This window comes from Colossoma macropomum, unplaced genomic scaffold (assembly GCF_904425465.1).
Source record: "Colossoma macropomum unplaced genomic scaffold, Colossoma_macropomum, whole genome shotgun sequence".
NCBI lineage: Eukaryota > Metazoa > Chordata > Actinopteri > Characiformes > Serrasalmidae > Colossoma > Colossoma macropomum.
This window is the reverse complement of record NW_023494794.1, coordinates 8,956,618-8,982,090: the sequence shown is the minus strand read 5'-3', so window position 1 is coordinate 8,982,090 and position 25,473 is coordinate 8,956,618. Positions and strand designations below refer to the sequence as shown.

The following is a 25,473-nucleotide window of genomic DNA, read 5'->3' as shown; positions in this document are numbered from 1 at the left end:
AAAGTGCTATGTACATAAATAAATATTTGTAAATGTTCTTGGTAACACTTTACATTAAGGGTCGCTAATCAATCATTAATTATATAATAATCAACTATTAATTTCCCATTATTTAGTTATTAGTTAACTCTTCATTAAGCATTAGCTATTACTTAGTAATTGATTAAGCACTTATCAATTAGTAATTAAGTACACTGTTAGGTCATAAGTTAGTTTGTCGTTAGTTTGTGGCTTACTTACTCATTATCTGTGTACTAACTGCTGCTTATTACATTGTTAATTAACTAATAAGTATTTTTCTTCATATAAAGAAGTAACGTGATAACTTACTAGCACTTATGTGTTAATCCCGCTAATTATCTGTTAATTAACTTTCCATCACCTCCATATATTCAGTTGCTTCACTTTTCTCACTTTGGTTCTTGTTCATTAAAGATGCTTATGGTCACATCTGACCATAAGATGAGTGCGCACAAATTCATGGACGGTTGTTATTCATCACGTTCATCTTGGCATATCTGTACTCATATCTGGTAGGAGTGCATGTAAATTTGGGCTGAAATGCTGGACATGTGGCTAATTAACCAAAACTATTATCAACATAATCTGTAATAGCAAAAATAAGAACAACAATAGAAAATATCAATAATACTAATTTGTGTGCATGACAGTCCAGTACAAAAGTGGATGTACTTACTTTACATGCACATTGATATAAACAAGTGCTGCAACATTTCATGTTCCATTTAAAGACACATTACACTGTGCTTTTGTTTCATACTACTGACTCACAAACACAGCTTCGGTCATACACTGCAATAATACAGCGTTTATTTTAGGGAATTAACTACACTAAACAATCACTCTACTATGTTAACAACACTGAGTATTTTGTTTTATTTCACATTTTATTTTTTCCAGTTGTTTTCATTTTAATACTATTAAGTTTGGTCAGCAGGGGAGGAGTGCACTGCTGGACATCAAACTCCACCCACGAGCACGGCCATTAGCTTTCATGCCAAACACTGCCGTTTTATTGGCTGGCTACTGAAACATCACCATGAATTAGGGTGTGCTTCATGTAAATGATATGTAAATGAGGTGCTGGTCGGCTGGTTTCATGCACTGAAGCTGATTTATCATTTATGCTCAAATCTCCACTTGTTTCCACATCGTACAAAGTTGTTATGAATCAGACGCAGAGCAGTTCAAACCTTATAAAAGACAAAAAAGGTGTTCTTTTTTACGCGACTTTGATGATTAATGGGCCTTTTTCACAAGATTCGTGATTACTTCCGGTTTAAGCGTTAGCAGGGTAAAACTCACTTCCTCTCCATATAGCTACTGCAGACGCGCTGTCAGAGTGTTTAGTAGTGAACTGTAACGCTCAAACACGGAGCTACAGCAGCTGTATTTTAGTTTTCCCGCACGGTTGTGACAGTGAGAGTAAGAAGTGGACGGAAGCTCTGATTGAACTGTAAACAGAGCTGAGATGCTGTATGTTGTTTTTACTGCAGTTCTGCTGCAGCTGCTTCACATCAAGCCGTCTCTGTGTCTTTGTACAACATGCCAGCGATTTCTGTAATCTTCTGTTTTCAAAAGAAAGAAGAGCTTTTATATGTAGCATGAATTTTATAGACTGTTTATATTAAGCTAGCTATACTGGCTAGAAGCTACTGCTAATCAAACTAGCCCGGCTAACATAAAGCAGCTTTTTCAAACGTTACAGCAGAACCGCGATGCTAACATACAAGTTAAGTTAGCTAGGAGTGGCGTTTTTGATTGAGCAGTGAAAGGTGGATGTTTTCTGAAGTGCTGCTTCAAAAAATGCCATGAAACTATAAGAAACTAAGAATAATGCTGTTTGGCAGATCGCTAACATAGCTAGCCAGCTAGCTTTAAAGTTTGATGCTCGTATGAAGCTGGTGCTCCTCAGACTGCTAATGGTAGGCTAGCTAATTAGCGACTGTAGCCTGCTAGCCTACCGTAAGCTAATGCAGTTTAAACGATGTGTATCAAATAGACTTTACATATAAAAGTTTTTGTTTGTTTTTATGTCAGAAGTCGCTGCATCCTGTAGCTAAATGTGTCACAGAACCTGCTCCACATTAGCCGGCTGGTGGCAGCAGCTAAAGAAAGCTAGCTTCCTTATTTTAGGAATACAGCTACAGTTAGAAATGGCTTCTAGCGTTGCTAGCTAGCTACAGCTAAACAACGTCTACCAAATTCATACTACATAGAAGAACTTTTATTTCTTTTGAAAACAGAAATATTACAGAAATCGCTGGCATGTTGTACAACTACAGAGACACTGCTTGATGTGAGCAGCTGCAGCAGCAGTAAGTAGGGCTGCACCACACACAGCATTTTAGCTGTGTTTACAGTTAAATCAGCGCTTCCATTCACTTCCTTTTGTCATGATAGTGCACGAAAACTAACATATGTCTGTTGTAGCTCAGTATTTGAGCATTATAGTTCACTGCTAATGCTTAATCCGGACGTAATCGCGACTCTTTGTGAAAAGGGCTCATGGCCATTAGATCTTTAGATTTTGACCATTAATTACTTATTAAATTCCTCTTACTTAACCATTAATTACTGCTTTTGTGTACAAAAGCAGTAATTAATGGTTGATTAAGAGGAATTTAAGAAGTAATTAATGGTCAAAATGTAAAGATCTAATGGCCATTAATCATCAAAGTCGCGTGAACTGCTCTGCGTCTGATTCATAACAACTTTGTACGATGTGGAAACAAGTGGAGATTTGAGCATAAATGATAAATCAGCTTCAGTGCATGAAACCAGCCGACCAGCACCTCATTTACATATCATTTACATGAAGCAAACACTAATTCATGCAGATGTTTCAGTAGCCAGCCAATAAAACGGCAGTGTTTGGCATGAAAGCTAATGGCCGTGCTCGTGGGTGGAGTTTGATGTCCAGCAGTGAGTGCACTCCTCCCCTGCTGACCAAACTTAATAGTATTAAAATGAAAACAACTGGAAAAAATAAAATGTGAAATTAAACAAAATACTCAGTGTTGTTAACATAGTAGAGTGATTGTTTAGTGTAGTTAATTCCCTAAAATAAACGCTGTATTATTGCAGTGTGTGACCGAAGCTGTGTTTGTGAGTCAGTAGTATGAAACAAAAGCACAGTGTAATGTGTCTTTAATTGGAACATGAAATAGTTGCAGCACTTGTTTATATCAATGTGCATGTAAAGTAAGTACATCCACTTTTGTACTGGACTGTCATGCACACAAATTAGTATTATTGATATTTTCTATTGTTGTTCTTATTTTTGCTATTACAGATTATGTTGATAATAGTTTTGGTTAATTAGCCACATGTCCAGCATTTCAGCCCAAATTTACATGCACTCCTACCAGATATGAGTACAGATAGGCCAAGATGAACGTGATGAATAACAAAACTATCAGTGAATTTGTGTGCGCTCATCTTACGGTCAGATGTGACCATAAGCATCTTTAATGAACAAGAACCAAAGTGAGAAAAGTGAAGCAACTGAATATATGGAGGTGATGGAAAGTTAAGTAACAGATAATTAGCGGGATTAACACATAAGTGCTAGTAAGTTATCACGTTACTTCTTTATATGAAGAAAAATACTTATTAGTTAATTAACAATGTAATAAGCAGCAGTTAGTACACAGATAATGAGTAAGTAAGACATGAACTAACGACAAACTAACTTATGACCTAACAGTGTAATTAATTACTAATTGATAAGTGCTTAATCAATTACTAAGTAATAGCTAATGCTTAATGAAGAGTTAACTAATAACTAAATAATGGGAAATTAATAGTTGATTATTATATAATTAATGATTGATTAGTGACCCTTAATGTAAAGTGTTACCATGTTCTTTAAGCATACTGATATGATTCTGATACCATCATGTATTTTTCATTGGTTTTATTTGAGTCATTATTTCACTGAAGTAACAGCTGTTTACTTCTTTACTTCAGTGATGATTCCGGTCACGTGTAAACTACATGCATGTGTTTTACAATGAAGTAGTGTTTTCAAAGCGTCCATCATTTGTATCTGTGTTTATTCTGCTCTGCTGGTTGGAGTTTTTCAGATGTTCAAACTGGGCCTCATGCACAATATTTGAACAGCACTTTTTGAATGAACAGTCAGTAACGTTAGCGGAGCTGCGGCTAATCTAATCGCTATTTGAATCTGTTGACTGACAAAGAGGTAAATGTTAGCTGTGTTAGTTATATTTTTAAAATAATCTGTGTTATGTATTGTATGATAATAAGGTCAGCACACACACAAGCTGAGCACTGATGGAGCTGCTCTTATTGGTCTGAACGCAGTTGACTTGAACAGAGTCTCCCACCAGGTTTTGAAACGACCCTGTAGAAAAACTTAAGACTCAGGGCTTCATTCCTGTCTGTGTTGTTTCCATTTTTGTGTTCAATAACGTAAGATATATATTGCACTTGAAAAAAAGATGTTAGGGTTACAATTTATTTATATTTTAAAATAAAACAATCAGTTATTTTAATAATTACATCTTCTTGATCCATCAGTTTGGCAATACTGGTTTTTAAATGAATTATCTAGAATTCCAAGCACCACAGAAGAGCTCGTCCCCACAGTCATGTGTAAAGTCTGAGGCCATATTTTGAGGTTAAAAAACATGTTTCTGCAATTTTAACTGCAATAATCTATACATGACTATGAAATATATGATTTAAAAGACATAAAGAAAACAAAGGCCAAATAAATATTATACAATATATAATGAAAGTTGTGGTCCCCAGTCGTGTCACTGGTGTTACTGCGTAACAAAAAACTCTCTTATTTTGAAATAAAAATCACACTGATGACATCACTTGACTTCCTTTTACCTATTTTCTGAGGGTCTATGAAGAAAAGCACATGGTCAGTCCACTGTGTCTTTCAGTTATCAGAGATTTTCTCATTTAGCTCATGATTTCATATGAAGCTTTTAGTTGAAGTCACTGGTGTGACCGACTTTATTCTTAGGTAATTGTGAAAAAATAGAAGACAAATGGATTAAATTACATATTTTAGTGGAGATTCCATGATTGACGACATGTGGTTTGATGCTCTGTAGCAGCCGTTTTGTAAAATGCATTTTTCATTAAAAATGTTACCTTTCTTATGTGTAACACCAATGAGGATCGGTAACACCAGTGACTCCTACGGACAGACGTTTCTGTAGAATGGCCCAATTACATGAATACATAAAATATTCAAACTAGACACCCGGCATCCTTTCTTTGCTGCAGGTTTATTAAGATTTGGGCTCAATGTCTGAGCTGCTGAGCTGACGTTTGGTGTGTATATTAGTTGAACTGCAGATGAAATGCAGTTAGTGTGTTTGGTGATATAACTGGTGTGGAATTGTGTAGAACTGAGGTGTAAACACTCTTATATAGACTGTGGTCGGGGTAGGAGTGTCAGAGCACACATTATGTTGCAGTGCATGCTGGGGACTGTAGTAAAGCACTGACTTTGTGCAACCAGCTAAATTTTAGTAGCTCATAAACCTGAGCAGAGTTGGCAGCTTACGTTCAAATCTACGTTCTTTTGTCTTTTTAGTGCAAAACTCTTTAATCCTGTAGTGTTTTTAAAAAAAGCAGAAAGTGAGACACCAAACTGCCAATCAGAGCTTTTATATCAGAAAGGCTATTTTGCAGAACGTTATAGAGGACAATAAAATAGTAGCCCACTTATTGGCCCGTATTCAGACAGTGATACAGTAGATACATTCAGTATATATGAATATGAATTAAAGTATACATGAATACATTTGCAGGTTTATTAAAGAATATATGATGTGTTTTAACCAATATGTAGACCAATAAACTAACAATTTGAGAATCCTCTATAGCAGTGATTCCCACCCCAGGTCCTTGAGGACCCCCTGCCCTGCACACTTTACTGTTTTCCTGCCAAAAAACATCCACTTCAAGTCAGCAAGGCCTGGTTAATGAGCAGATTTGTTGGATCAGGTGTGTTGGGAGCAGGAAGGACACTAAAATGTGAGGGGCTAGTAGATCCTCCAGGACCAGGACTGGAGCCACTGCTTTATGGATTGTCCATTTTAAACTGTTAAACAATCTGATGAATGTCATTCCCTACAACATCACACTTAGGCTTAGGATCATGTCTAATTTTTTTTTGAGTTAGTTTCAGCATTAGGTTTAGGTTTTGATTTCAAAGAATCTGTTACATTAAACTCAAAGTCCAGTTACATATACTGGGTATGTAGATAAGGTGAGCATCTACAGAAGATCTATAGTGGACTATTGACCAATAGAAGGACAAGTGCTCATATGGAGAGAATCTTTAGTAATAATCGAATTCCTCTTCTTCTTCTTCCCATTGTGTCGGCTCTCCTCAGTCATGGTTTCCTCCTCTGCGCGTCAGCCTGGCCTTCAGCCACACCATGAACTCTTTATAACACACAAGTCCACACACAGTAAGCACATTCTGACTAATAATTCAGGATAATTAAGTCTTTTCTGTGATAAACCTGCTAAAACATGAGCAAATTAGACAAAGCATTTTTTCAATTTTGATGCCAGTTGGTTCTTTTGGCTGCTTTAAAGCAGCAGATTCAGCGAAGCTGAGACATGTTTGGGGTCTGTAATGAGCTTCTTTAGGAGCTACGATATGAGGGATGTATATGTGCCAAAATAATAAATAAATAAATGAATAAAAAAATGCGTGGAATAAAAATTGAGCTTTTCTTAGGTTATTGAAGTGTGTAATAAAACTTTGGGCAGTGGGGATTAACCAATAGTGTGTAGGTTTGGCCTTCCTCATTAACATACATAGGGTCCATGGGGGTCCTGACCACTGAAGAACAGGGTAAAAGGGGGCTAACAAAGTATGCAGAGAAACAGATGGACTACAGTCTGTAATTGTAGAACTAGAAAGTGCTCCTATATAGTAAGTGGAGCTGATAAAATGGACAATGAGTGTAGAAACAAGGAGGTGGTCAGAATGTTATGCCTGATCGGTATATATATATATATATATATATATATATAGAAACAGGTAAATCTATGAATAAATAAATAAATACGTAAACAAATGTAGAATAAATACATAAATAAATAATTTCTTTATAGCGTTGCTTTTTTACTTTTGGGTTTGTTTGTTCTTTGTTTATTCGTTCTTTTTTTTGGTACTTTTGTACTTTTGTCCTCAATGCAACAAGGCCAACAAGGCCTTATGTAGACCAACTAGCATCATGCTAACTGCATGTGTAAGTGATCTCTAATAGACTCGCTTATATGGTTTCTGACACTGTATGACACACTGTTATCTACAAACATGGACAAATTCAGGCATTAAGATGTTTGTAGATAAGTGTGTCATACAGTCTACAAGAAACCACGTAAGCGTGTCCATCAGAGATTACTGCACCATCACACTCACTGCAAACTCACCATTATCATCTGTCAGTTGTTTTTCTGAATTTGTAATCCGGACGATGATGATGGAATCAGCATGATAGGCACATTTGAAGAACAACACCCAAAAAATACAAAAAGAGAAAAAAGTTACTGCACAACTAATTGAGCATCCTGTCACGTTCTTACTAACTGTGTGTATAGGAGACAGTAAGAAGTTCACCTCTATCATTCCTGTTTGTATTTTTTATACTCCTTATCATTCAGTTGTTGGTCTTAAAAGGAAATTCCACTAACTGTTCAAAATGTCTGTATAATGAAACCATTAGAATGTAAACAGAGTCATTTAGAGTGGTTTGGTGTGAAATGGTTCATTGTAGAGACTTTCTTTACAGAGACTATTTTGCCTCACAACACGTTCCTTTTCACTATGAACATGTTTATAAAAATGCATTTCAGACCAAAACCTGCTTAAAACTATCATAAATCATACTAATCAGTGTCCCAGGAATCGGCCAATTTCTTGTAACTTTCTGTGAGGGAGCTTTCATTAAGCTCTTCAGACGTCTGGTTCCCATCACCACCACTGTGAACAATTCTGACTCTGTAAGTTTCTCAAAGCACTCTGAATGGCCCTGTTTACATTCTGAAGACTCGATGACGCAGGATATTTTAGTCATCTGTGGAATTCACCTTTTAGGCTTATTAACCATTAAACACAATGAATTATACTGTAAATATATCAAATTAATGCATAAGTTATGAGAGTGAGGAACTGAAGTCTGGACGAGCCACTGTCTCTACAGAGCTGTAGACATTAAACAAATACTCTGCCCATACAGACCTTCACACTCTCCTATATCGCCTCCGAAGTGTCCTCTGGTCACACACTTTAGCCCCAGGTCGCACTCCCCATTAGTACCGAACGGGCCTCCGCAACTCTCTTTCTTCTGTTTGGCACACTGGTAGCAGCAGCCACAGGGTCCCAACACTTTCCCACCGGGACAGAGCGGCTCCTGGCATTCAAATTCATAACAGGGTAAACATGAGAGGGCCCAGCTATTCTCCACCACCACCAGCAGCAGCAGGAGCAGAACCTGAGAGATGAGCGTGAGTTTCAGGGAGGACATTGTGGAGGCTCAGTAAACTGAACTGAGCCAGGTTCCTTTTCTGCTCACTGTGACGTTCTGCTATGTGGCCACGCCTGAAACTGCCTGGATGTTTCCAAGACTAGGCTTACTTGCAGAGGTGGGTAGTAACTCTTTCCATTCATTTAATCTAATTCCATCCATTTATTCATATATATATATATATATATATATATATATAGATATATATACATATATATATATAAATGTATATTTATATAAATGTATATTTATATATATCCTCAAATACATAGTTATTAACATTTGTGATAGATCTGTATTTATTTATTTATTTACCTTTTGCATGTCTACTGGCGTTTGTTTTGTTTTAGAGATGCACTGATAGGAATTGCAGACTGATGCTCAGATCCAATATTTTTCACACAAACATCTGTACAAATCTAAACATTGGTCATATCTGTCCAATGCCAATATTTGTTTGTCATGTGCTGATCTTTCATGCGGGGTCCCACAAGCGTCCATCCTTGGTCCTATTTTGTTTCCGTTTAAATGCTTCCCTTGGGAAATTTTAAGATATCGTTTTTACACTAACGATACACAGCTTTATCTCTCTGTAAAGAGGAATGATTTCAGTAGATTAGAAAGTCTTTCTGAATGTATTGAAGTTATTAAGGATTTGATGGCCTGTGATTTCCTTAAAGTAAATAAGGGGAAAAACAGGAGTACTGGTTCTGGGCCCTCAAAATGTCGCTAGCAACTTAAAGAAGGAGCTTGGTTCACTGGCCGCAAGGATGCTTCATTATGCTAGAAATTTGGGCATCATTTTGGATTCAGAACTAAAATTCTCAGTGCATGTAACAAAGCTAGTACAGGCTTATTACTTTAAATTGAGAATCTTTTCTTTATCTTTCTGTTGTGAAGCACTCTGTAGCCTGACTTAGAAAAGTGCGATATAAATAAATAAATGCTTGTAAATGTTCTTTAAGCTTAAAAAATATGATTTTGATTCCATCATGTATTTTTCATTTGTTTTCATTTGAGTCTTTATTTCACTGAAGTAACAACTGTTTACTTCTTTACTTCAGTGAAGATTCCGGTCACGTGCAAACTACATGCATCTACCATTTTAGTGAGGATGTGAAGCATGCCAGAGGCTGCGTTACATAACAGCACCTTGTCTGCACTTGTATTACCGGGACTAGTGTTTCTCCTTCACTGTACATTTTACTGTTTACTGTGGGGGAGATGACCTGGAGTTCATCTTATAAAAGCTTATAATAGCTTAAACCCACACTCAAGTAAAAAACAGTATTACTTAGATGACATAATATCTCAAGCAAAAAACAACTTGAGTACAGAATCAAGTAAGTAACTCATAGAACTACAGTAAAAGTTTCTAGTACAGCCAGCATCACAAAGCAGTAGGCCACAGATGCTGTCATTGGTGTAACATAATGAAATTATTGAAACATAAAAAAGGTATTAGTAACTAAATATTAAATATTTGGTAAAAGTAGATTACTTTTTAAGTCCCAAGTCAAGACACTCAAGTGCCAGGTTAAGACACTCAAGTCCCAAGTCAAGACAGTCAAATCTCATGTCAAGTCTCAAATTAAGTCCCAAGTGAAAACGGTTACTCAAAGTCAATACAGGCAGGTCTCAAATCCTCAAGTCCTAAACTTCGGTCCAAAATTACCACATAATAGAATGTGTCGCCTTCTTAAGAGATTATCAGTATTTTATTGTTGGGATTTCCAGTGCTGTGGTGATGAGTGGTATGTCAGAGTTACTGTAGAGTACCACAGGTGGTCGTTACTGCACCAGAGGGGACGCAAAAGAGCGAGGAATCTCATAGGTACAAAACTGTCCCACAAGTTCTATTCCTGGGGTGAGACTGAGCCTCATTTTGCAGAAATGGACCTTGAAACAACTAAACCATTGAAAGCAGCCAAGATTCAAAAGAGAAACTCCCTAAAAGCATGAAGAAGATCCACTGAGAGCAACATCAGCACAAGAACTCTGTGTTGGGAACTTCATGAAATGGGTTTCCGTGGCTGAGCAGCTGCACACAAGCCTAAGATCACTATGTGCAATGCCAAGCAACAGCTTGAGTCTTGTAAAGCACACCGCCACTGAACTCTGGGGCAGTGGAAACGTGTTCTCTAGAGTGATGAATTGCGCTGCACTATCTTTCAGTCTGATGGAAGAATCTCTGTTTGTTCAGTGTCAGGAGAACACTACCTGGAATGCATAATACCAACTGTAAAGTTTGGTTGAGGAGGAATAATTAGCCTGGGACTGTTTTTCAGGGTTTGGGCCTCTTTCTTCCAGTGAAGGGTGATGTTTATGCTACAGCATACAAAGACATTTTAGACAATTATATGTGGCACCAGGTTGGGGGAGGTCCTTTTCTGTTCCAGCATGACTGAGCCCCAGTGCACAAAGTGAGGTCCATAAAGGTGTGGTCCTTAAAGAAGTGAATACAAACAAGCCGTCTGAATGCGTTACATAAAGACAGAGACGCTCTGCATTAGAACACTGAAGCTCTAGAGAACCATCTGTTGACTGAACACAGAACACAGACGGACTCTGAGTGTTTATGATAGAACTAAGACAGACAGACGAGACTTACAGTAATGTAGACAGATGTAAAGAATAGATAGATAGATAGATAGACAGATAGATAGATAGACAGACAGACAGAGACAGACAGACAGACAGATAGATAGATAGATAGATAGATAGATAGATAGATAGATAGAAATGCTGAATATTCATATGTACTTCAGTAATACGCATATGCTCAAACACACACACATACGCTGGTCTGTGGTCAAAAGCGAGGTCCATAAAGACATGGTTTGATGAATTTGGTGTGGAGGAACTCCAGTGGCCTACACCGGGCCTTGACCTCAACCCCACTGAACACCTTTGGGATGATTTGGAACATCAGTAGTGAGCCAGACCCTCTCATCCAACATCAATGTCTGACCTAATAAATGCTCTTCTGACCGAATGGGCAAATATTCCCACAGACACTCTCCAAAATTTTGTAGAAAGCTTCCCAGAAGAGTGGAGGCTGTTATAGCCACAAAGAGGGGCAACTCCATATTAATACCTATGGTTTTGGAATAGGATGTTCGGCAAGCACATATAGGAGTGATGGTCAGGTGTCCACATACTTTTGGCCATATAGTGTAAATAAACAATGATGAAATGAAGCAAAAAGGTTTTATATATAGCAGTGGATTTCAATGGGAACACACCATTGTAGTACTCTAGACTGAGCACCAACCACTACCATGTCAGCATCACTGCTGTGCTGAGAATGAACCACCACCCATATAATATCTGGTCAACAGTGGTCCTGTGATCAGAAACTGACCAGTGATAAAAGGGGTAGAGCGGGGATTCTATATACCTATTATAGTGGACCTATAAGAAAGGGGTTTCTGATAAAGAGCTGTTAGTGGAGCTTCCAGATAGGGGGTTTCTGATACAGTTGAATGTGCGTCTGTACATACATAAATACAGCCAGCAGAGGGGGCCCTTGTGCAAAAAGATATTCTTCTAAATGATGCTCAGAGCAGTAACTGTGCAGGATATTGTCCTAAAGAACTTGAATGATGGACTGACATACTTGCAAACTGCTTGCTTATGTGGTTTCTGACTCTGAATGACTCACTGTTTTCTATAAAAATAGCCAAAGTATATTACATAGCCTAAAACAGAAGTCAGTGCCGTTTTGAAGACAGAATTTTTTCAGTTTTTATCTATGACAGAATGTCTCACAGGTAGAAGGCAGCTGACATGTTGCTCATGACAACAGATTTGCGGCCTGTAGTATAAAGTTGACAGTTCAAATTGCTTGAAGTGAATGTGTGATGATTTAGACATGCGGTTTGCACAACGCTAACTGGAGTACATAAGCTTCCATTATTTGTCCCCTTACATCAGCCTCGTAGCTCCAGTGCAAAAATTAAGAAGCAAACTTTAGACACCAAACATGTCGTGGCTGATCTACTACATTTGAGTTCAGGGGAAAATGTTTAATTTAGATTTTTTTTCCACCTTAAAGAAGTGAATTGAAAGAAGTGAATACAAACAAAGACAGAGACGCTCTGCATCAGAACACTGAAGCTCTAGAGAACCACCTGTTGACTGAACACAGAACACAGACGGACTCTGAGTGTTTAAGATAGAACTAAGACAGACAGACGAGACTTACAGTAATGTAGACAGATATAAAGAATGGATAGATAGATAGATAGATAGATAGATAGACAGATAGATAGATAGACAGATAGATAGATAGATAGATAGATAGATAGATAGTAAGACAGACCGATAGATAGAGAGACAGACAGAAGACAGACAGATAGATAGATAGATAGATAGATAGATAGATAGATAGATAGACAGACAGATGAACAAACAGATAGATAGATAGACAGAGAGATAGACAGATAGTAAGACAGACAGATAGATAGAGAGACAGACAGAAGACAGACAGATAGATAGATAGATAGATAGATAGATAGATAGATAGATAGATAGATAGGTAGACAGAAGAACAAACAGATAGATAGATAGACAGACAGACAGATGAACAAACAGATAGATAGATAGTTAGATAGATAGATAGATAGATAGATAGATAGATAGATAGATAGATAGATAGACAGACAGATGAACAAACAGATAGATAGATAGATAGATAGATAGATAGATAGATAGATAGATGAACAAACAGATAGATAGATTGACAGACAGATGAACAAACAGATAGATAGATAGACAGACAGATAGATAGATAGACAGACAGACAGATAGATAGATAGATAGATAGATAGATAGATAGATAGATAGAAATGCTGAATATTCATATATACTTCAGTAATATGCATATGCTCAAACACACACACACACGCTGGTCTGTGGTCACATTGCCGGACTGTATTCAGGTCACAGCAGGATTAGGAAGCTCTCAGTGTGCACAGGGGGGATGGAGGGAAGGAAAGAGAGAGAGAGAGAGACAGAAAGGGGGGTGGAAAGAGAAAGAGAAGGATTGTGGGAGAGAAAGAGAGGCTGAAGGAGAGGTTTGTTTATGAAATGAGAAACATGATCTATATGCTTCCTCTGTTACGCGTCATAAATCGGTATGAAGTGAAACAAAGAACACAGGGAGGAAGATGAGTAATTAAAGGGGGAGTGGCAATAAAAGAGAAGAGACAAAGAGAAAAGGTGATAGTGAGGAGCTGAGATGGAGGAAAGAAAGATGTGTAGATGACAGAGAGAGAGAGAGAGAGAGAGAGAAAGAGAGCTGAGAGAGAGAGCGTAGGGAATGGAGTTCAGAAATGACAATGACATCCTAAACTCATCTATCTCCGTTCTTTCGTTCCTCAGCCCATCTGTCAATGCACAGTTCATGTTAGGCATTAATCAATCGTCTGTTTCTGACCACAGAGTTGCTCTTGGCTGGATATTTTTGGGTGGTGGACTGCTGGATATAGTACATGGGCTACAGTCTGTAGCTGTAAATCGTAGGTGTTTGTATTACAACCCCATTTCCAACATGTTGGGATGCTGTGCAAAATGTTAATAAAAACAAAATCCAATGATGTGCAAATCATTTAAGCCCAATATTTAATTGAAAATAGCACAAGGACAACGTATCAAATTTTGAAAATGAGAAATTTTATTGTTTTTTAAAAAATATATGCCCGTTTTGAAATTGATGTCAATAACACATTCCAAAAAAGTTGAGAAAAAACATCTGGTGGTTGATTGACAATGGGTCAGTAACACGATTGGGAAGAAAAATAGCATCCCAGAGAGGCTGATTCTTTCAGAAGTAAAGATGATGAGGGGTTCACCACTCTGTGAAAGACTGCACAATCAAATAGTGCAACAATTAAAGAATAATGTTTCTCAACATAAAATAGCAAAGAACTTTTGCTTTTTGTCATCTACAGTACATAATATCCTTATAAGATTCAGAGAATCCAGAGGAATCTCTGTATTTAAGGGACAAGGCCAAAAACCAGTATTTGCTGCCCGTGATCTTTGGGCCCTCAGATGGCACTGCATTAAAAACAAATATGATTCTGTAGTGGAAATCACTGCATGGGCCCAGAAACACTTCTGAAAACCACTGTCTGTGAAAACAGTTTGTTGCTGCATCTACAAATGCAAGTTAAAACTCTAAAATGCAAAGAAGAAACCAAATATAAACAGGATTCAGAACTGCTGCCACCTTCTCTGGGCCTGAGCTCATTTAAAATGGACTGAGGTGAAGTGGAAAAGTGTCCTGTGGTCCGACAAATCAACATTTGAAATTCTTTTTGGAAATCATGGACACTGTGTCCTCCGGGCTAAAAGACCACTCAGCTTGTTATCAGTGCACAGTTCAAAAGCCAGTATTCATGATGGTATAGGGGTGCATTAGTGCACATGGTGTGGGTGACGTGCACATCTGTGAAGGCACCATTAATGATGAATGATATATACATGTTTTGGAGCAACATATGCTGCCATCCAGACAACGTCTTTTTCAGGGAAGGCCAAACTACATTCTGCAAGTACTGTATTACAACAGCATTGCTCCATATTAAAAGAGTCCAGGTGCTAAACTGGCCTGCCTGTAGTCCAGACCTGTCACCAGACCTGTCACCCCGAACTGATGAGCAGCTGAAATCCTATATCAAACAAGAACAGTAAAACATTAAACTTTCAAAACTACAGCAGTGTCTCCTCAGTTCCCAAACGCTTACAGAGTGTTGTTAAAGCAGAGGTGATGAAACACAGTGGTAAACAGGCCCCCGTCCCAACTTTTTTAGAAAGTGTTGTTGGCATCAAATTCAAAATGGACATATTTTCTTCAAAAAACAATAAAATTTCTCAGTTTCAACATTTGATATGTTGTCTTTGTAGTATTTTCCTTTAACAATATGATTTACATGATTTGCAGATCATTGCATCCTGTTTTTATTTACATTCTGCACAGCGCCCCAACTTTTTTGGAAAGGTTATAGTAAAATGAGGGGGAGTTCATGGTATGTGGACAGATGAGTGTATAATGGACCAGTAAGTGGACAAACAAGGATCTAAAAAGTGGATACAGAGTGTTCTTCTGACCAATCATGTTTAAACATATACACTTTTTTAACTGCTTAAACAGCAGGTGTAAATTTGAGTTATATTTCAGACAGAGAGATAGACAGACAGTTGGGTAGACAGGTAGCTACTCTGAATTATTCAGTAAATACTATGAATTATTCAGTAACTGGAATTAATTATTCAGTAAATACTTTTAAGTATTCTGTTACTGTAATAAAATATTCAGTATCTACTATGAATAATTCAGTTACTGAAATAAAATATTCAGTCAATACTATGAATAATTCAGTTACTATTATAAATGATTCACTAAATACTATGAATAATTCAGTTACTATTATAAATTATTCACTAAATACTATGATTAATTCAGTTACTGCAATAAATTATTCAGTATCTACTATGAATAATTCAGTTACTGCAATAAATCATTCAGTATCTACTATGCATAATTCAGTTACTGCTATAAATTATTCACTAAATACTATGAATAATTCAGTTACTATTATAAATGATTCACTAAATATTATGAATAATTCAGTTACTGCAATAAATTATTCAGCAAATACTATGAATAATTCAGTTACTGCTATAAATTATTCTGCAGCTACTATGAATAATTCAGTTACTGCAATAAATGATTAAATATCTACTATGAATAATTCAGTTACTGTAATGAATTATTCAGTATCTACTATGTAAGTGTTACTATATAAGTATCAATTATTCTAAAAAGTATTCAGTAGGATCTATAAATAATTCAGTCATTGCTATGAATCACACAGTAACTATAATGAAGGTATGTGGCTAAGGGAGTGAGGACCTGATGTGTGGACCCACCTACAGGCCCTAAGAGTTAAACTTTCCTGGAGAAGTGGATGTTGAGTACAGACATTTATAAGAAGGTTGAAGAGAAAGAATGATGGAGTGGGTAGAACAGAAGGAGAGTATGGAAGAGAGGGAACGGGGAGGGCGAGAGATGTAGAGAAAGAGAGGGAGAGAGAGGGTAGGTAATCCTGTTTAATTGCTTTAGGATCGTGTTGGGTTGACGGTAAGGAGATTGAGGTGCTCTCTGGGTCATCGGCTAAAATAACCCTACACACCCGGTCGCCCAGGCAAGGCCGCACACACACGTCGTCATGACAACATAGCAACCAGACGGCGGCCATGACAACGGCCGTCTGTCTCTCCAGGTGCTCCTTCACCCCTCCACCCCAAGGCACCTGTCCCACAGCGTTCAACAGTTTGGATTTACGGTTCTGACTGATATAAAACCAACTTGGAGAGATGTATAACATGACTCTGATAGGCCAGTCATGTAACTTCATAGGTTCTAAATAATTAGTAGGAAGCAAGAAATCTGAAAAAAATATATGTGTCCAGAATATTTAACTTGATTAAGTTATGTAAAGATTTATGTAAACCATTTACCACTTTATTAGAAACCCCTCCATTGAACACACTTAAAACAACAGTTCTTCAAGGGTTCTTTAGTAAAGGCATGGCTGTATTTAGAACCATGGGACCATTTTATCCTTAAATGGTTCTTCGCATGGTTAAATGGTTCTTCAGACTGATGGAGAATGTGCTGTATACGGTTCTATCCAGCACGAAAAAGGTTTTTTGTTACAACGTCAAGCTTGGAACAACAGAAGAATCTTTCTTGGTGCTGTATAGAACCATACACAGCACATTCTCCATCTGAAGAACCATTTCACCATGCAAAGAACCATTTAAACATAAAATGGTCCCATGGTTCTAAATACAACCATGTCTTTACTAAAGAACCCTTAAAGAACCATCGTGCAACCTGTTCTTTGATTGTTCATGGCTCTATATAGAACCTTTGTCTTTACTAAAGAACTCTTGAAAAAAAACATAATTTAAGTGTGTGGTTCCACCTTGCTGGTATACAGGTAATGACTGTAGCCTGTTTTTGTTAGCCATCCTCTAGCCCTTCATCAGGGATCAGTTTCCGACCACAGAGCCAGTCTTGCAAGGATATTTTGGGCAATGAACCACTCTCAAGCTAGCAGTGTGTATTCCACACAAATAATATCTAGTAGAAAAGAGCCCTTTGGTGAGAATAGACTAACAATGAATGGGATAGAGGAGAGTTAATAAACTGTCCAGCAATAGATGGGCTACTGCCTTAATTATGTTCCTTTATAGGGGTCCTATAAGGTAGGTGGAGCTCATAAAGTGACCAAAGAGTGGAAGATGAAAATAGTGAGTGGAACTGGACAATGTGGATAGCAAGTCAATTCTCATTTTGGGGAGTTCTCATTTATTTTCTTTTCCATCTACAAGATGATTTCTAGATATATGGTTAGCTAAACATCACCTTAATTCGCAGTATGTTTTATTGTATCATATTTTATCAGTGTATCTTGACTAGTATGTTAGCTTGTGGCTGGTGTGTTAGCTTGGAGCTAACATATTAGCTTACAGCTAGAGAGTTAGGTCAGGGCTACATCTTTTTTTCAAATGTTGTACTTTTATACTGTTAAACGCTCTAATAAGCTCAAAATGGAAACATTAACATATTCATGTAAGGCACATTTCAGCCTCTTCTTATTTTTGCTTTTTTGTAAAATACGTCAAATTGAGTCACCATTTGGTTGTATTAAATCAAACTCTGAATATGTGTGGACTGTTACAGCCCAAAGAAACACCCTTGGGATGTGCTAGACTGTCCTAAAGGAGAGCCTTGAGGTTGTCAAGGTATGAAAAACATCACCCATACAGAAAAGGATCCATAGACGGTCTTTCAATAACAAGTCAAGTTTAATGATATCTCGATCTAGCATAAAAGCACACCGTACAATCTGGCGTAACTTAACAGAACAATACATCAATAACAGCAAGCTAAAAGCACAACACAGTAAATCCTATAGTCTCCTAGAAGAAAAATCAAATTGAAGTAGAAAGTAGAAAGATGTCGGCGGTGCCGTTAAATACAGCTGGACAGAGACTGGGCTAAGAGATTCTTCTCTGAATATGCGTGTGAAAGTTCCTTGTCTGTGTGTCTGTATGTGTGTGTGTGAGGTAAATTCATAATACTGATGACTGATCAAGATTCTGGAGGAGTCCATTTGCTCTTGATCTGGGCCTTGGAGAAGCGGCTGCCTTGTTTCTCCATTGTCGTAGTGTGAATCATTTTCGATTCAGTCCGTAAAAGTCACCGGAGTTAAACCGGTGACTGATTGTGCTCACTTTCTTCCATCTTTGCGATCCCTCTTCTTTTCTTGCTAGCTGAATCTTGAATGGCTCCCTGCTCCCTGCATAATGCACTACCAGGCCATGAAATAATAGTTACAAAATGCACTACACGTCCAACAGGGAGCAATTTGGGACTTTTCCTCTTGAGTCCTAGAGACCCACTGCTTTGGACAATTCAAAGGTATTCCCTGACCCAAAACACCTGATCCAACTCAACAGCTAATTATCAAGTTGGACTGTGTATGTTGGGGTCATGGGAAGACTTGGAGATTAAAACTGTACAGGAACAGTGAGTCCCCAGGACTGGAGCTGCAAACTCCTGCTCTACAGCACCTGGAACTTGTTGCCAACTTGTTTCTCCCTCTTCATGGTGCAAATAATTTCAGATTCAGTTCATAAAACCCTCCACTGTAAACCCAAGCTCTTCACAATCTTCACTTGCTTGCTAGTTGAACCTCAAACAGCACCCTACTTCCTACCAAGTGCACTACGTAGACCATAAAATAAAGGCTTTGATCACTAGACTAGGAGTACCCAACTTTGAATACTGGGTATCTGCCTACTGGATCCTGTCAGGGTTGGAACCCAATTCCACAAGTAGATCTCCAGAAGTTGGGTACCCCTGCCCTACACAGTGCACTACACCTTCAATAGGAAGCACTCTGGGATTTGGCTGATTGTTGTATTCCCTTCCCCAACAAACCTGATGCAACTAATCAGCTCATTAATAAGCTCTTCATGAGTAGGATCAGATATGTTGGGGAAAGGAAATACTTGACAACTGTGCAGGAACTGTGGGTCTCAGGACTGGAGCCTAGAACCCTTGTTCTAAAGCAACTAAAACCTGCAACCACTTAGTATCTCTTTCTTCAGGAAGTGAATCACTTCAGATTCTGTCCATGAAACTCTTATTGGTGTCCCTCTCTTATGTCTTGCCTATCTTCACTCTCTCTCTGGCTAAATCTCAAATGGCTCCCTGTTGTCCTGCATAGTGCACTACGTAGGCCATGAAATGAAGGCTTCTTCTAAAGCCTACACAGTGCACTACGCATTTGACAGGAAGCTATTTGGGGCTCAGCCGACGTCTCTCTGCCACTTCTACAGCACCTGGAACTTGTGGTCGAGGCAGTCCACGGTGCTGAAGTTGAGCTTCCAAGCCTGCTGGTCCTTGTAGTCCAGGCAGTCGACGGAGCTGAAGCCCAGCGAGGAAGCACCATAGCCCTGTGAGGAGAGCGAGGGCGACTGGCTCAGGGAGCCTCCCATGGAGGGCACAGCCAGGGGCGACAGGGCACCCCCGCTGGCAGACAACTGCGAGGTCATGGGGGACAGGTAGGGGCTGCAGTCGAGGCCGCCGAAATACGGTGACGAGCCATAGCCCTGGCCATAGGAGGATGATGGCTGGCCGTAGCTCATTGGGTAGGGTGCAGGACGCTGCATGCAGGGGGTTCCTGTGCCACACAGGGGGTCTGGGAGCGGTGACAAGGAGGTGGGGCTCCAAACAGACACAGGTGCCGTGGCAACGGCGGCACTAGAGCTGGGGGCCACCACAGGTGGGGCTGGGGGCGGGGCCACGGACGAACCTGAGCCAGGATCAGAGGGCAGCTCCGGTGGCGGAGAAGACTTCTTCTTGGGGGGGCGGGGCTTGGGCTGGCCACTGGTCTGCTGCTGCTGTTGGCGGCATTTGGCACGGCGGTTCTTGAACCACACCTTAGAGACAGCGAATGAGAAAAGGAAGTACATCAATAATATCTTCTGGTATAGCATATAGATTAATTATAGACAATATATGAATATATTTTGTTAAAAAAATTGTTTATATATGTAAGATTAAATGATTGCAATGAACAACTATATATTAAATCCAAGCATACAGAAAGTATTTTAAAATAAAGCTGAATAACACAGTACCCACTGGGTGCCCCCACATCATATACCACAAAGATGGCACCAGAGCTTTGTAGATCAGACCAGCTCAGATGCATCTCTTATTGTTTCACCTGTTGTAGGGTAGACCTACCTCAAATTTACCTTTATTCAGGTAATTCTTATCAACACTTCAATCCTAGATAGACCTTACTTTAACCACACATAGTCATGTCTGTACTCAGGTAGGCCTCACCAGAGAATGTCTCACTTGTTTTCAGGTAGATCTCACCTGTTCTCAGGTAGCCTCTTACCTGTTCTCAGGTAAGTCTTACCCACGTTTTATGACTTCTGAGATAAGCCTAATCTTAAAAATATATTTCCATGCCTGTACCCAAATAAGTCTTACCTAAGAGTGTCTCACTTGTTCCCAAGTACTTCTCATCTGTTCTTAGGTAGATCTCACCTGTACTCACATTTCATGACTCCTTGTGTTTTTAACCATAGATTGTCATGTCTTTCTTTAGATTGGCCTCTCCTGAGAGTCTTACCTGTTCTCAGGTAGATCTCACCTGCAACTCACCTGTTCTCAAGTAAGTCTTATCTACACTTCATGACTTCTGAAATAAGCCTGATCTCAGAAACACATTATCATGCCTATACGCAAGTAGGTCTCACTTGAGAGTGTCTCACTTGTTGTTGAGAGATCTCACCTGCAGCTCACCTGTACTCAGGTAAGTTTTATCCACACTTCATGATTGCTTGAAGACATGTCTTTACTTAGACAGGCCTCACCTGAGAGTCTCACCTGTTCTCAGGTAGATTTCACCTGTTCGCTCCTTTTCTGCAGCTCATCTGTACTCAAGTCAATCTTACCCACACGTAATGACTGAGATAAACCTCATCTTAGAAATACATTATCATGCCTGTACTCAGGTAGGCCTCACCTGAGAGTTTCTCACTTGTTCTGAGGTAGATCTCTAGCCCTTTATCAAGGGTCAGCTTCTGGCCACAGAGTCACTCTTTGGATATTTTTGGGCAATGACCCGCTCTCAAGCTAGCATTGTGTATTCCACCAAATAATATCTAGTCAACAGCAGCCCTGTGGTGGGAGATTGACTAACAATGAATGAGGTGGGGGAGAGTTGATAAACTGTCCAGCAATAGATGGGCTACAGCTTTTAATTATATTCCTTCAGGGGTCCTATAAGTTAGGTGGAGCTCATAAAGTGGCCAAAGAGTGGAAGATCATTTTCCATCTACAAGATGATTTCTAAATATTTGGTAAGCTAACCATCACATTTACTTCAGTCATCAACTCCAATTTGGATCTCCAATTTGGTTTGTTATTATTGAATTGTACTGTAGTATATTTTATTGAATCACATTGTACCTGCATCTCACCTGTACTCAGGTAAGTCTTACCCATAGTTCATGACTGCTCAGGTAGGCCTCATATGCTTCTTGCAGTATCTCACCTGTACTCTGGACTCAGGCAGGTTGATTTTGAGCGCCACCTCCTCCCTCATGAAGATGTCTGGGTAGCGCGTCTTCGTGAACAGAGCCTCCAGAATGTCCAGCTGGGTGCGGGTGAAGGTGGTCCGCTCTCTACGCTGCTTTCTCGGAGTGGCTGAACAAACACAGAAACACACAAAAACATACAACACATTTAATCTCAGGTCCTCCTACTTTTACATCATATAAAGAGACAGAATGCTCTCAGGTGAGCATGTCTGAGGCCAATTTCATCACTTCAGGGTTAATTTATGGGACATACATTGAGTTTGTGATGTAATGAATCATATTCTTTAATTCGAAGTTGAGTTCCAGCTCTGAAAACAAACTAAACTATTTATTATTCTTTATAGAGCCTTCAGTAAGTGTTTATATATGTGTACAGAGTGTGTGTTTTGAGCTTAAGAGTCTTCCTTATTGGCGGTGAGAGTGGGGTGCCCCTATGAATGACGTCACCCCACGTCTTCCACAGGCTTAAAGCACAGCAAAAAAAAGATATTATTATTGTAATATGCAAAATTTATTTACTTCATTTCCTTTTTTACATACCTGCTATTTGTATTCACGTCAAACTCACATTTGTTTTGCATCATATGTTTAGACAAATAAATAAATAAATAAATAAATAAGAAGTGTTTTTATGATGGGACAGTTTGCTCAGCGCGTCTTAATATATGCCTGCCATGTATTTCTCATAAACCATAATCAAATTGCTTATAATTTCATCGGAATTTTTCATCCAGTTCATTTAATCTTTTTCTTTTTTACGTATCTTTAAGACCTCAAAGATGAAACTATTCGATATTATATTTGGCTCTTTAGCATTTCAAGCCTAAACTGCGTCAGTCTGACAGTCTGAATTAAAGGGCAGTGAGCGGAGTAACTGTGAGGTCAATCAGTGCTGAATATGCGCGATTAGAAATATAGATTTCACAACAAAAATATGTGAAAGCTTAATAAAACGTCTGAGCCAGTAGATCATAAATTACACATGTAGTTTAGGAATATTATGATATTTCATCCGGCAGCCGTGCTGTTCCGTTTAGCTCACCAACCAGTGGATGATTATTATTCAATAAACAAACAAAAAACTCATAAAAACAGATTCGTTGCGATCTCAACACGAGAAACATTACAAACATTAAAAAAACACAAACATGTCGCTGCTGTCGGAACAAAACCTTGTATTTCCAAAATGGTAACTTTACAGGAGGAGGAAAAACCTGCTTTACTTTTAATGTAAGTCAATGGAACCAGACTTTTTCCCCAAGTCATTTTGGGTCGTTTCTTTTGGTCCATTCATCATAAAATTACACACAACATAAAGTACAACAGGTATATTTAAATTGTCTCAAAAACTGACAAAAACGACAAAAATCGAGATACGAGGTTTTCTTCCGACAGCAGCGATAAAGACAAGAGAAATGACTGCGCTAAACGCGCCTGCGTCCCTGTTTCTTTATGAAAACAAATGTAAATATGAATTTCCATCACAGTAAATATAAATTGTTTTAATTTTAAGCAGTCAGTAATCTACTGTTAAAATTCTGATCAGAAAAAAAAACAAAACAAGAAAACAATTAATAAAAAAAACAGCGCGGTGAATTTTATGAATCCGGTCATTTTTACTTGAATAAATTGCCTTTTTTAAACCGTTGATGTAGACCTACACACTGTAAAACATGAGTCAGCTTTGATTCAGTACTTAAACAGTAAGTTACCAGAACAGTAATCTGCTTTACTGTCTGTTATTAATTCATCTTCAAAATTTAAATTCAATAAAATCAAAATTTTAAGGTTACTTTAAAACACTCAATCATTTTTACAGCAATATAAAAAACTGATAACTGAGATTTCTACAGTGCTCTATAATGTTTCCAACCCTGTATATTAGTACTGTCGTACAGCTGTATATGATACAGTAAATCATATATAAATATGATATATATTTATGTATAATTCTTGTAAAATTATTTTTACTTCATAAGTGATGTCACATCACTCAGTTACTGTGTTTCAGTTCACTTTGACTGAATTTATTCACGTGGAAATCGCATTCAAGTCTGAAGGGCTGTGTGTTTAATAAAAGCAGTGAAAGTGTAAAAACTGTAAAAACGTGTAAACTGTAGTTCAGTAAACGCCATTTCGTTACAAATCAGTCGAATAAATTCTCTGCTTACATGAAATCAAAGCTGAGACGAGCGGAACGAACATTTTTCAGCTTTTCAAATCATCATCGGAGCTTCTCCTCTGGTTCAGTCACCGTGTGAAAGCAGGAGTGTTGATAACTGTGTTTACACGTTTTGCAAAGTTTTGCTGTTGAGATTCATGTTTTTAACACGTCAAATAAACCCGCCTAATATAAGTGGCGCGCGCAGAAGACGCGGTTAAACGGTATAAACCGTAAATACGTGTGAAAAGCAGTGAAACAGGCTTCGCTTTTGAGATGAACAGGATTAATATTTGACACACTTCAAAGAAACCTCAGTGGCGCGCGCTGGAGGCACGTATACACGTGCACAGACCCTAAATAAGTGTAATATTAAAGGTAACTGTATATGACGAGCGCACAGTTTGGGGTGTAACGTGTTTTAAACACAGACACTAAGTTGTGCGTGAATGCGCGTGAGTGCGCGTGCTCTTACCCGGGTAGGCCACGGCCGTGTGCACCAGCTCCATCCCCGCAGCCCCGGGCAGCGGGAGCCCGTTCATCGCGTAGTGGGGCTGCTGCTTTATGAACGACATCATGCTGCCCGCGGACGCGCTGACCACAGCACACACACACACACACACACTCAGTCTACTGCTACACACACTAAAAACACGGCAAAACACGACAAAACACGATAAAACACGACAAAACACGAGATAAACACAGACACTCAGACACACCACGACTCTGAACCGGGACACCAACAACTACTACTGCAGAGCGAGCACTAACTCTAACCCTCTCTCTCTCCCTAACTCTAACCACCACCCCCCCCCCTCTCTCTCTCTCTCCCTAACTCTCTCTCTTTAACTCTGACTCTCTCTCTCTCTCTCTGTCTCTCTCTCTCTCTCTCTCTCTCTCTCTCTCTCCCTAACTCGCTCTCTCTCTCTCTAACATTCTCTTTCTCTCTCTAACTGACTCTCTCTCTTTCTCTGACTCTCTCTTTCTCTTAAACACCTGTCTGAAGTTTCCTTTTTTTCTTTCTTTCTTGCTTTCTTTCTTTCT

At 38.7% G+C, this 25,473-nt stretch overlaps 2 protein-coding genes across 2 annotated transcripts; both read right to left on the bottom strand.

Moving 5' to 3' along the window:
• Window positions 1–6,354: 6,354 nt before the first annotated feature.
• Window positions 6,355–8,619, bottom strand: LOC118815010 (cysteine-rich motor neuron 1 protein-like). Its single transcript, XM_036580940.1, has 3 exons — window positions 8,273–8,619; window positions 7,465–7,488; window positions 6,355–6,462 (listed from the first exon to the last, which is right to left on the bottom strand). The coding sequence occupies exons 1-3, from the start codon at window positions 8,556–8,558 to the stop codon at window positions 6,407–6,409; spliced, it is 366 nt and encodes a 121-aa protein (XP_036436833.1). The 5' UTR covers window positions 8,559–8,619; the 3' UTR covers window positions 6,355–6,406.
• An 11,357-nt stretch (window positions 8,620–19,976) lies between these two features.
• Window positions 19,977–25,004, bottom strand: crx (cone-rod homeobox). Its single transcript, XM_036580939.1, has 3 exons — window positions 24,902–25,004; window positions 22,220–22,371; window positions 19,977–20,585 (listed from the first exon to the last, which is right to left on the bottom strand). Exons 1-3 carry the CDS (start codon window positions 25,002–25,004, stop codon window positions 19,977–19,979), a joined length of 864 nt encoding a protein of 287 aa, XP_036436832.1.
• Between the last annotated feature and the right edge of the window lie 469 nt (window positions 25,005–25,473).

Bases quoted from the DNA above. Each gene is read 5' to 3' on its own strand.
- LOC118815010 (XM_036580940.1), bottom strand. From the start codon at position 8,558: ATGTCCTCCCTGAAACTCACGCTCATCTCTCAGGTTCTGCTCCTGCTG. The intron at 7,489-8,272 runs GTCTGTATGGGC...TTACAAATTCAG, and splicing joins CGATATAGGAGAGTGTGAAG to AAAAACAACTGACAGATGAT. The intron at 6,463-7,464 runs GTGAGTTTGCAG...TGTGTTATAAAG, and splicing joins ACAACTGACAGATGATAATG to AGTTCATGGTGTGGCTGAAG.
- crx (XM_036580939.1), bottom strand. From the start codon at position 25,004: ATGATGTCGTTCATAAAGCAGCAGCCCCACTACGCGATGAACGGGCTC. The intron at 22,372-24,901 runs GTAAGAGCACGC...GTGTTTGTTCAG, and splicing joins CACGGCCGTGGCCTACCCGG to CCACTCCGAGAAAGCAGCGT. The intron at 20,586-22,219 runs GTGAGATACTGC...GCTGTCTCTAAG, and splicing joins TGCCTGAGTCCAGAGTACAG to GTGTGGTTCAAGAACCGCCG.